At 37.8% G+C, this 11951-nt stretch overlaps 2 protein-coding genes across 4 annotated transcripts; both read right to left on the reverse strand.

Moving 5' to 3' along the window:
- Positions 1–533: 533 nt before the first annotated feature.
- LOC120013372 (protein S-acyltransferase 8-like) lies at positions 534–3802 on the reverse strand. Its single transcript, XM_038865165.1, has 5 exons — positions 3551–3802; positions 2585–2770; positions 2185–2490; positions 1187–1417; positions 534–1050 (listed from the first exon to the last, which is right to left on the reverse strand). The coding sequence occupies exons 1-5, from the start codon at positions 3587–3589 to the stop codon at positions 781–783; spliced, it is 1032 nt and encodes a 343-aa protein (XP_038721093.1). The 5' UTR covers positions 3590–3802; the 3' UTR covers positions 534–780.
- Positions 3803–4753: 951 nt separating this feature from the next.
- Positions 4754–11900, reverse strand: LOC120008951 (probable serine/threonine-protein kinase At1g54610). 3 transcript variants are annotated; one of them, XM_038859370.1, is made up of 9 exons: positions 11837–11900; positions 10357–10542; positions 8538–10253; positions 8019–8303; positions 7383–7700; positions 6945–7166; positions 5904–5998; positions 5428–5536; positions 4754–5270 (listed from the first exon to the last, which is right to left on the reverse strand). In XM_038859370.1, the coding sequence occupies exons 3-9, from the start codon at positions 8907–8909 to the stop codon at positions 4905–4907; spliced, it is 1767 nt and encodes a 588-aa protein (XP_038715298.1). In that variant the 5' UTR covers positions 8910–10253; positions 10357–10542; positions 11837–11900; the 3' UTR covers positions 4754–4904. The 3 variants fall into 3 exon arrangements, with proteins under 3 accessions (XP_038715298.1, XP_038715281.1, XP_038715290.1); XM_038859353.1 differs by having other exon boundaries at positions 4754–5273; XM_038859362.1 differs by having other exon boundaries at positions 4754–5273; positions 10353–10542.
- Between the last annotated feature and the right edge of the window lie 51 nt (positions 11901–11951).

Here is an 11951-nt window from a genome sequence, read left to right on the forward strand (position 1 = left end):
TTTCGATAAAAGAAAAATAAATTGAATAAACCCCCTTTCTCACGAAAGGGCTTCTATTTGTGTGAATTTTCACTTTAGTCCTTAACAAAGCGTAATTGGTGATATTGCCACCATAATTACTTGACATTGTCCTTTATAACCTTTTCTTGCGCAAAGTCTAGTTTAGCCTTTAGGCTGTGTCTGGGGTGAAGGCATTACATTCTTGATAGTTTCTTGACAAATTCACGGGATTTAACTCTTGCAAAAAACAAGAGGTTCTAGGTTCAACTCCCACGTTCAGGCTAAAGGTCCTGTAATTGCCTGATACGTGTGGGATAGGGAGATTCAAGTGCATGAGGTTTCTCATGTAAGAAGGGTCCAATGTGACTGTATCTTGGACGAGTTACATGCTATATAAAAAAAAGAAAGTAGATGTCTTCCTGAAAAGGCTAAGATTCATATCATTGACTATATTTGTTTTGTGATTTGATAGAATGTGGCTGTGGTTTACTCTCTTCTTCTTTTTTTCCCTGATAAAAGAACTTTGAATCCAATGAACAAAATGAGGTTCGAAGTAAATTAACAATACAGAACATGTTACAAAAGGTATATAACATCTATTCCTATAATGTGACCTTTAATGCCTAGAACACATACACTTTGTATTCCTGTCATCATGTTGCCAAGAAACCCAAGAATCTCAAGTTCCTACTCTTTACTGCTCATTTGGTGTGTCTATCATGGACATGGTGTGTTTGAAAGACACAAACCAAACCAAGTTCAGATATTAATGTCTTAAGCTTATTCTTCGATTTGTTGCCTTTGGGATATCTTCATGAGGTCATCACCAATCTGATCATCTTCTACTTTGACTCTTCGGTTGCCTTTGGAGCCAGCTACCTTTGCTTCTGGGTTTAGAGACAGGGCAGGCCTTTCTTCTACACGAGCGTGGAATTTGTTTCTTGAAGGCTCTATCTTGGAGCAAAATACTTCAAGAAAATTGTTCAAACAACCACGGTCAAAAGCACGGGGTCTATTGGCTACTCCGAATCGAAAGTTCTCGTAAGTAGTCTGAAGAAGTGAAGAATTAGAAAATTTATTGACAAAGGGAATGGCAAAGAGAGGATGTCAATACAATTATGAAACACAAATTTTTAGCCAATAATGCCTCAGCAGATTATTGTTGACATAAAATACAGAAACTGACCTGGTTTGTGCCAATAAGATATAGGTGGAAGCAGGTGAGGCCTCCAACAAACCAGAGAAAGATGAAGCTATATGCCATAAGTATCAATGATACTGGTGATTCTTTGATTGCCTTCCAAATGGTTCCATAATTATCCAATAGAAATTTCAAATGCATGGCTGACATTGCAAGGACGAAGATACAGAGAAGAGTTGAAGAAAGCACGAACAGGAAGAAGAAACGGTAGTTGCGCTGCACAAATGCACAAATCATTGATAAACAACCTGCAATCAGTGGACCAAAAAGGTGACAATCCCCACTAGCATCTAGCTTGGGTTTCAGAAGCATCATGGACATTGAAATTTTCTCTATCATTTCACAGCATTGAACTTCCAATAAGGCGCACGGAAAAAGGATCAAAGAAATGGTCCTGCTCCTTGGAAATAAGATTTTCATGTGTTTCCACTTATGCCAATAACTGTGTGAACTTTCGGTCTAAACCATTCCTCTGTTATTTTTCCTCAACCCCCATCCTCCTAATAGGCTGATCCGGCTGTCAAATTATCAATCAATAACAGCATTGCTAAGCCTAATTATGACTACTTTGAGTTATAAATCAGAATTGCCATATTTCACTGCAAAGCATCTTCTTCAAGTAAACTAAAATGAATGGTTTGTATGAAAGATTTTGGCTGTTTCAGCTGGGAACCAAGTGAACGTAACCAACTTATGCCAGACATTGAAGGCATGTGCAAAAATTACTCTGTATATCGAAATATTAATATATTATTAGTTGTATCAAATACTAATCAAAATAACAGCAATGTGTAAAGTCCCACTTATATTTCTCCACCAGAGATTGGAAGGCTTGTGCAAAGATTACTCTGGTATTTTTCTCGAGGAAAAACTATTTTTTTCATGCTCCTTCTTTGTAGAGTAGTGGGCAATGGAAAAAGGGATTTATAAAACGACATAATGTGTCTACAAGAATAAAATTTTGAGCATTATAGTCCACGTACCAAGCCAATGCACTGTCCTACCCATGGGCAATGGTGATCAAACCGCTCCACACAATTATCACATACAGAACAATGCGAGCAGCGGGGTGGACGATACAACATGCATGTCTCACAATACTTGACCTTCACAGTGAAACCATTGACCATGAGATCTTGTGTACGGGGTAATCGTGGGGTTGGTGTTTGTCTTGAACCAGCTTCAAGTGAAACTGAAGAGTCATAACAAGTATCTTCCTCTAGTGGATGCGGATTGCGGGGAACAATGCCTGGATCACGTGCTGAAGTAAGAAGAAGAAGCAATAATACCTATTATGATCAAGCAAAGACAATTGAAGGTTATGACCAGTGATCAAGCAAAGAAAAGACAGGAGCTTCCTCAGGTGAAACTAGCAATACTTACATTGACTGTGAGTACAATAGTAACCACCAGAATTGTGTAGCTTGCAAAAGATGACTGAAATTCATAGAAGAGATTCCTTGCCACATGAGTGCAAAATACGACAATGGGAACAATGATAAGCAACAAGGTTATGACCAGTGACTTCGCATCCGGACCAAAAATAAGCCTCCCTCTGAAGATAAATTTCTGTAGAATGCACATAATGAAATTATATTCAGGAAAGAGGAAGAGATATGACAGGAGAATACTGAATAGACAAAGTGGTGAGACAGAAAAAATTTAAAAAAAAGAGAGAGAAAAAGTTGAGTTTACAGAGAATGGAAACGTGAAATGAAATGGAAGAATTAACAATCATTTCAATTACGAGAAGATCCATAAGAAACGGTACCATAATGATAGTCACAAATATTCTGCATTTACTCATTTTCCACTGAGCATAGAAAAACTTACAGAATACCTTTTCCTTTTCCTCCCACTACATGCAACAAGAATTTGCTACATTTTACCCAAGTGTTCCCGTGAAAGGATACTTTTGCATCCAACAGTTCATATACTCCATTCATTGATATTGCCAAGGCTAAAGATAATTGCATACAGTGTAGACCAATTAACTGAACCCCAGATATGCAGCTCACTTTAGACGCAAACACAACTTAACATAAGAGCCACTCAGCAAAAGCAAATCCGAACAATTGACCAAAATAAGCACCAAAACACAACACATCCATTAAAGCCAAATCAATTTTTCGCAGAGAAACAGAAACCCACAAAACCTTGAGAAGAATTGAACAAAACCCGAAAACAAGAATCGATCCCTAATCGTATCAAAACTCAACAATACAGGCAGAGAACGCCCAAACCTAACTTACATCAAAATTAAACTACTTGAACAAAACTACATTGAAGATTCAACGAGTGACCATACTAAGAGAAGCATAAAAGACCGTACTGTAGAGAAAACCTTACATTGCGTCCCTTCCAGACTTGGTACACACGCTTTGCCATCTGGGTCTTCTACTACTGCTCACCAAAGCAGAAAGAAAGTTGAATATTAGAAGCTTGTGTTGGTTCATCTGTGGCGTGAGAGAAGATAAAGGTCAGAGACCGAGAAAGATAAGAGTCCTGAGCGGTGCAAGGATTCAAATGTGCTGGTATTTTCGTACGCCTTTGTCGCTTTCTTTGGTGGGACTTGGATTGTTAAGGCGTCCAAAGAATGTCCAGCTCTTGAGCTTCTTCTTTGACTGGTCTGAGCTTTGTGGAATGACTGAAATGGCCAAAGAAGTAGTTAAACTTCGCTATAATTAGGCGGGTTGTGGGGGCTTTAAGGGAAGAACAGTGAATTTTATGGTTCAAACTGAATCAGAAGGTAACCTCGAAATCTCAAAAAAGAAAAGTGTGTTTATTCTGTTTTTTCTCTTTTTCTTTTACTTTCTTTGTTTTTTGGTCAGCCGACAAGTCTTATAGTAAAGATTTCTTGAACAATCTCACAATTTTGTAGAACAAATTATGCTTTTAAGGCATATGACCTCCAAAGTACAAGCATTTCAACATATATTTCATATATTCTAACAACCCAGTTTGAAAAAATTCATTCCGAATGAACGGGAGAAGTACATATCTTGACTCGATTTGTCAAAATGATCGAGATATTAGTGAAAATGTAATTAATATGATTAAAAACAGATGGATGAGTGTATCTATGGTTTTATACAACATAATGATTATTTTAATGTCGAAATGAAAATTCTATAGATTAGTTATATGTGAGAGATTGACGCTATTCTCTCTCTTCTCCTCTCGTACTTTAGCTGATCAATTTTCTGAATCTGTCTTATTGTTCATTAGCTACCAAATTATCTCAGTATGAGGAATGTTTGCTTGCGAGAGACGCCACATGATCACAATTCTATGATGTATAGAAGGCTGAAAACATATTTTTAAGAAGAAGAAGTTGCCTGCAATGAAATCTCTTTTTAAGTGTTTATATGGATCATCCTAGTATATCTGCTAAGTATTAAGTGAATTAGGAGGAGGGTAGTATCAGATGGGGTTCGAGGACCGATCCAAGTCATAGAGGTCCGAATGACAGTTTAGGGAATCCGGAGCTGGAGAGGAGGAGGATGGCACCATGGAAGGTAAACTCAAATCATCACTAAGAAACACTGAAACAGCTTCAAATGGACCAAGAGCAAGTTCACAGATAACTATTTCAACCAAGTAAACACAGGAAAATTAAAAAATATATATATGTTCACTCATTTATACCATACACAACAATATAATAGAAAGTACAAACGCATAAGACGATCATTTGAGCTAGCTAGTGGTCATGCTCCATGGACAAACTTTTACCTAGTTCGAAAAGTTTTGCCATCTTCTCAGGATCAAGAGCTCGGAAATCCAATGTAGACAGAGACCGACGATATTGACTAGAGCCCCCCCCGCTATGATTGTGATTAATGATGTCTGTTATGGAGGCCTGTAAGAGAGTGAAATTCTGGATGTTCTTGGTAGCATTAGGATGTCCTATAGTAATCGGCAACGCCTTTTGTTGTTGAGAACGACGAACTGGGGAGAGAGAGCGATACAGGCCTCGTTCTTGTGTCATTGGTTTCGAATTGAAGGAGATGCTACTTGAACTGTGACCTGTCTCTTGGCCTTGTATGTTTGCCTCTGCATTCTTGTCCTGCTATAACAAAATGATTATCTCAGTTGATGATTTAGCTTCCTAAGGTAGCATTCACAAGAAACTTAAAGGTGGAAAATTTCAGTTCAGTTAGATAAGTGATGTCAGTTGGAAATATTGCAGCAGGAGATATAACCAAAGTAAAAATGATTTCTACCTCTTTAGAAGATCCAGTATCTCCTTCGGATTTTCCAGCGACTTGGTTCTTCCTCACATGACTTTCACGATGTGCTCGAGAGGATTTCTTTGATTTTGTGGCCTTATGCCTGTAATATTAAAGGCAATCACATAATTAACTTGCTGGGTATTTAGACATGCCATGAATCCATGATAGAAAAAAGGCGGTTTTGCCAACCAAGTTTTCAGTCCAGGATTTGAATATCAACTTTGATAAAAGCCATTATTCTAGGCAACAGCACCAACCAAACTACCATAAACTGAAAAGACGTCACATTCAAGCTAAAAATGATAAGGAGTAGGATAATTCTCTCTCAACGATGCAAATAATAAGCAACCTTGAGCGCGATGTGGTTGCATATGAGAACCTGTCTCGTAGAACTAGAGCCGGTTCAATGAAATAGAACAGATGGTGTGAATTTCTCTCAAGAGTGCCGTTCAAGCACTATAACGTACCTTTTTGCAGTACTGATATAAGCTGGCTCATCCTCCCCTCTATGTATTATTGGTAATCCTGACAGATCACATGCCAGCGGGCTTGAACAGAAGAACTGTAATCGCAAAAATAACTCCCAAGAATGAGGTACAAGTTGAGCATAAACACTTCACAGAATCATGGCAGGAGAAAGAAATAATGTGAAGAGTTCAGCAAATCAAATTGCAAGATGTTTCTGTGCTCAGTTTATTACCAGTTGGGATAAAGTTCATCTCAACCTTTACTACTTGTATTCTGTGCATCTGACGGTTGGGTTTTCATCATGAACTTTGTTTATATATATGATGAAGTAAAAGTTTGGCCTCATGGGTCATGGCAAGACACTTTGATACCACAACGCGCCAATTAAGATGCTTAAAAGATGATTGACAAGGAGGTTGTGGAAGGGCTTGAGGATCAAAAAAGAGAGGAGGAGCAGGTGCAGGTGAAGGAGAAAGAAGTTCGGAAGTTATGAACAGAGAAGCTTCAAAAGCTAATTATGACGTATATCGTATCCTGGAATAAAAGAAGGCTTGACATTGCAATACTAGACTTCTCCAAGAAATAGACCAAAGTTGGGAAGAAGATGCATGGATGGCAAGGCAGAAATGTTTATTACTTCTGATTAGTACGTAAATGGATCTTTATATTTAAATTTCTACTTGCTATGCAGGACATCCAAGCAGTATGACTTTGTTTATTAGATTTCTTATATTCTTGAAACAATTATGGGATTGAAAATGACTTATATCCCTAACATTTTCTTCTATGACCGGCCATAACAGTAGTACGTTATCTAATTACATTGAATTCCGTTATTACGTTGTCTAATTACATTGACTTTCGTTATTACATTGTCTAATTATATGTTATAGCTGATTATGTAGCGCTCATGTTATGGGATATATGTCTTATTATATCCTAATCATGAAAGCATGTTATTCAGTCTAGATAATCAATATCTGTTCATCAAAAAATAAATAATTAAGATGCTTAAAAATGATGTAGCTAATTGTACTTACTAGACTTTGAAGAGCAGAAGCAGCAGTTCCTCGATATCCCGGGTCCAAAGCGAGAAGAGCGGTCAAGAGACCAAATGAGGATTCAGGGAAATCCCTGAAGGCTTCTTGAAAACTAGGTTTATAAATCTGTGGTGGTCGGAAGCTTGTTTGTAGCTTCATTTTCTTCCAATAATCCTCTGAGGGTGAACCAGAAAGCTTGAATATCCTATGAAGCTGCTCAACCTGAAAGCATAGAGAACTACTCAATTAAATGAAAACTAGACTCAACTCCATTGTTCACTATTACAGGCAGCGATGATGACTCGGGGATTACTTATCTGCTGCAACGCGTTAGAACTATCAAATAATGGATGCCGAAGAGCAGTGGACTATATTCAGTTCAATGTTTAAAAACGGAGAGAATCTCTAAGAGAATAAAAAGCGGTGAAGAGGGTTTACCTCTGTCCTTCCAGGCATAATTGGCTTGCCAACAAACATCTCAGCAAGTAAACATCCTGCACTCCAGAGATCAATACCAACTCCATAATCTGTCGATCCTAATAACAATTCAGGAGCTCTGTACCAGAGTGTCACAACTCGGCTTGTAAGTGGACGCTTTTGTTTAGGAGTAAAAGTATTAGCAAGCCCAAAATCCGCGATCTTTAGCATTCCATGTTTGTCTATCAACAAGTTAGAACCTTTAATGTCTCGGTGTAAAATCCCCCTTTCATGGCAATGCTGGAGACCTGAAAGCAGCTGCTGCATATAGAATTTGACCTGCACCGAAGCCATAAAAATTTAAGGCAAAGTTTTCCATGTTCTAAAAAGTCATGAACAGAACAGGTTTCTCATGAAAATAATTAGAATTGAAAATATATATCCGTCTTCTACGCTTCTAATGTACTGTGGATAGCACTAGAAGACAGTACTTGAAGTTCTTCCTTCTTAATATTTCACATTAGTAATTCACAAATCTCCGTAGGTTAATTTAGAAAATCTCAGATCATCATGGTTCAGTAAGTATATAGAAAACCACCACAAAAGAAGTAAATAGACAACTTCATAGCTTGATGAGACGGGAGAAGTAACTCCAACCTGGGGTTCGGTAAGCCTTTCGCCAGGGCGGCAGATGATTTTGGATAGGTCAGACTGCATACAATCGAAAACGAGGTAAAGACTATATTGCATCCTTGATGTGGCAAGTCCTTCTAGCTTGATGACATTGGGATGATCTAGCTTCTGCAGTGTCGTAATTTCTCTTGCCATAAACTTAACACTCTCAGGCTCTGATGTGTCAAAACGAACCTTCTTTAACGCAACAATCTTGCCCGTCTCTCTGTCTCGAGCCTTATACACATTGCTGTAGGTTCCCTGTCCTACCTGCCAAATTAAAAAATTTCAAACCACCTTCGCATAAAATCTTTTCTTGCTTCAAGAAAAGTTGAGGAGAAAAAATAGCTTCAACAAGGACTTGCAGTAATTGTAACACCATTAATATGTAACTTTGTTTTAGGAAAGAAAACAGAAACAAATTATTCTATGTTTCAGTGAAAAAAACAAATTGAGAGCAAATCATATTGCAAAATACGAATTCGATGAATCAACGGCACAAACCTTAGCCAGCTTATCATAGGAGTCAGCACTCTTTGGAACCAAACCAGCCAGAACCTCTCTAGGTATATTATCAACAAGCCACTTAGGCCACCCATCAACAAGCTCATCAACTCCAATCTTCCTCGACGTGACCCTCTGCAGCGCATTGCCTCCTTTGCTGACCTTCTCCCCTTCTCCAGAAACCACCTTCTCTCCATCACCATTAACCACAGCCACATTCTTGTTATCCTGCTGATGCACAAACACCTTGCCTGGAGCCTCTCCAATGGGTCTCCCTCCATTCCTCTTCTGAACATAGCCATTTTCCAGTTTCAACTTCTCATATTCATGATCAGGTGAGGACCGATAATCCTTGCCAAAAACACACCCCATGTCCCTCAAAAATTGTTCACTTAGGAAACTATGTTTCAGTGATTGCTAGATGCTAGGTGACAAACTGATGTATAAAGTAAGGGACTCAGAAATGTGTTATTTTGACCCTCTAGTCTCCATTGTTAGGCCGGCATGGTATATAATTATGACAAAGGAAGAAAAGGTTCCGCTCTGTTTTCTCCGCTAAAAGGAGTGAAAGAAGATAAGAGAAACTGCCACATTATCAAGGAAATGGACTGTGTTACCAAGGAGAAGGGTGGGTTGTTCTCGAAGTTATATACATGTGAAGGGAATTTTTGATGGGGACTTTGGGAGTTCCAAGTTGAAACGGCTATTTTGGAGGGTAGAAGTTAGTCGAGGCTGATGTGTCCAGTTAACTATCAGTTGCCTGTCATTGGCCCTCATAGCAAGGGCCAAGGGCCATTCTCTAATTATATACTGTAGTTTCCGCATTTTTGCCACTCTCTAATTATATACTGTAGCTTCTGCATTTTTTTTTCATATATATGTACATATATAGGTAACCGAGAACAAGTCAACATGCATGCCCTTTGACACCTCACTAAACCCAAACTTGAGTCGGACTAAGTACGTGCAAACCTACCCAACAAACCACATGGAAATATATGCGCTAGCTTAGAATCGAACTCCTGACGTCGGGCGCGAATAAACATTGTCAGAGGTAACCCTCACTAATAATAACAGCAGCAAATAATATGGTGCCCAATAAGGTTGTTTGCTGTTACGTCCATGTACAAAAACAGAAAACAATGTGATTCAGTCAAAAAAGAGAGTTTTAAATCAGCTACAACAGGGAAAGGATTGGTCTACCAGTTCTAAGAGAATCATTTCTAAGGTGTTCATCTTTATACGGGACTTTTCCACAAAGGATCTTTACCCCTATACTTTGAGGTCTGATAAATTAGTTCCAAGACAGTGCATAGAACAAAAATTTAAGGTTGAAAGTAAAAAAAACCATGGTTCCCTTATGAACCATATGGACATCCATCGTATCACCATCAACGTTTATAAAGATTGTTTGAAGCGTTCTTCCTTGAAAATGCTTTCAAATGCAGCCCAGCCAAAATGCCTGAACAGACCTAGCAAATATTAAATTGATATGTTAGTTGTTCCTCCAGTTATCAAGCTGCAGCTCTACTTCTCAGTTTCCTCATCTCCTGTACATTTTTTGAACTTCAAGGAAAAGAGTCTTTCAGTCTCTGTGAGCATCAGCACCAAAAATCCATGGCTAGCTAATAATTCTGCCAATGTTTAAACTGTCTTCACTGATAATTTTCGGGAGGAAGATAAACAGAGATCAAAGGATCCCAAAAGACTCCGTCTCTGTCATAGCATTCAAAAGAGAGAGAAAACAAAAACTAGTCAGAATTGATAGGTTTCTGTAGACAGTAAAAAGAGGACATTTCAGAGCGGAGTTAGTACCCACAGTTGCATTAATAGAATGCACTTTGATCTTGGATCGCACTTATTAATCATGCTCTGCCGGGATGCTTCAGACAGCTTCCTTTGTGTTTCACATTTTACCTTTCCAATCCCTTGTAAGTGCAGTCATCAATCAGAAAAGGCTGTAACTTGATCTTCATTGAAGTTTCGGACACATTTGAACAATTGCCTAAAAGAATAAAAGATGCAAACTGAATATGTTAATGGATAAACAAGGTAAAATTTGGCCATCTTTTTCAACCAAAATATCTTCACTTCTTTCGTTCAGCTTTTTGATTGATGAAGGATTTCATTTAACTTTTTTTTTTAATAAAACTGTTCGCTTTTGATTTTTTTTTTTTCCTTCTCTTGATAGAACTGTTTCCACATTCTTACCAAAGGTGAATGGGGAAGGGGAAAAGGAGAGAGAAAGAGAGAAACAGCTCTAACTGGGTAAAAATGCGGAAAATTTTGAAACTAAAAGCATTTTAATGAAATTTTTCAATAATATGTCCAAATACACCCTTCGAAGTATAAGATTTGTAATTTAAGACAAACTAAGAGAACATTTTTATGGCATTCTTTTAACTTTAGTTATTGTATACAACCCTCCAGATCTGTTTATAGATCCATTTATTTCAGTGAAAACTGAATTCATGTTCTGCTTTATAGAGGCTTCAATTTCCTTTGCCTTTCGCTTTCTACCAGTTTTCATGGCACTTCAGCTTTCATGCAAATCAAGACCATAGTCACATTCCTACAGATTCAACCAGGTTCACATTCATACTAACATAAAGAAGTTTGAAACAAGGTTCCACGATACTCTAAATCAAGAATCAGGGGAAAAAATAACAATATTGGCATCAAAATCTTGCTTCTAATAATTTTACAAAATGAAATAATTTTTTAAAATAAAGGATGAATAAAGAAAGAAATTATCAAATAAGAAGACCAGAAATTAATGATCTGTCTATTCTCCATTCCCAAAGCCATAAAGCAAACAAGGAGGCTTTCTTTTTTCTTCTATTGTTGTTTTAGAAAAAGATAGATAAGAGGCAAACTCTGCCTGGTGGATCCTAGGCCTAGACAAACAAGGAGGGTTGAGGAAATTTGACGGCTAGTGTAAAATTTTCCCGAATTCAATCTGAAGTTCATATTCAAACCCTAGTTTTGCTAAATTGGAGACTGCTCAAATTAAAGTGATATATGAGCTAAACTGCAATCACTAAATAGGGTTTTTGTTATCATATACAAGAAGCTCAGCACAGTCTGGATGCAAAAATCAAACACCAAAACTGAAAATACAATAAAATCCAATAAAATCAGAACAGAAATCATGAACAACAACGAAGAAAAAACTTAGAATCAAGGAAGAAAGCAAATTTAGTTACAAAAATACCCACCCAAACTGAAATTAAAGATTTCGGAAATCAATCATAACAGTCGATTATTGTTTGAATTTGAATGAAACGTCAATAGCATACCTTGAATCGAGAGCGCCACGGAGAAAGACGAAGGGAGAGTTGAGAGAGACTGTTGGCGGGAATGATTTTTGTTGTGTCGTCGGTGACTTATAGGGTTTGCCGCCGCTTTGTTAAA

Source organism: Tripterygium wilfordii, chromosome 2, assembly GCF_013401445.1.
Source record: "Tripterygium wilfordii isolate XIE 37 chromosome 2, ASM1340144v1, whole genome shotgun sequence".
In the NCBI taxonomy this organism is placed as follows: domain Eukaryota; kingdom Viridiplantae; phylum Streptophyta; class Magnoliopsida; order Celastrales; family Celastraceae; genus Tripterygium; species Tripterygium wilfordii.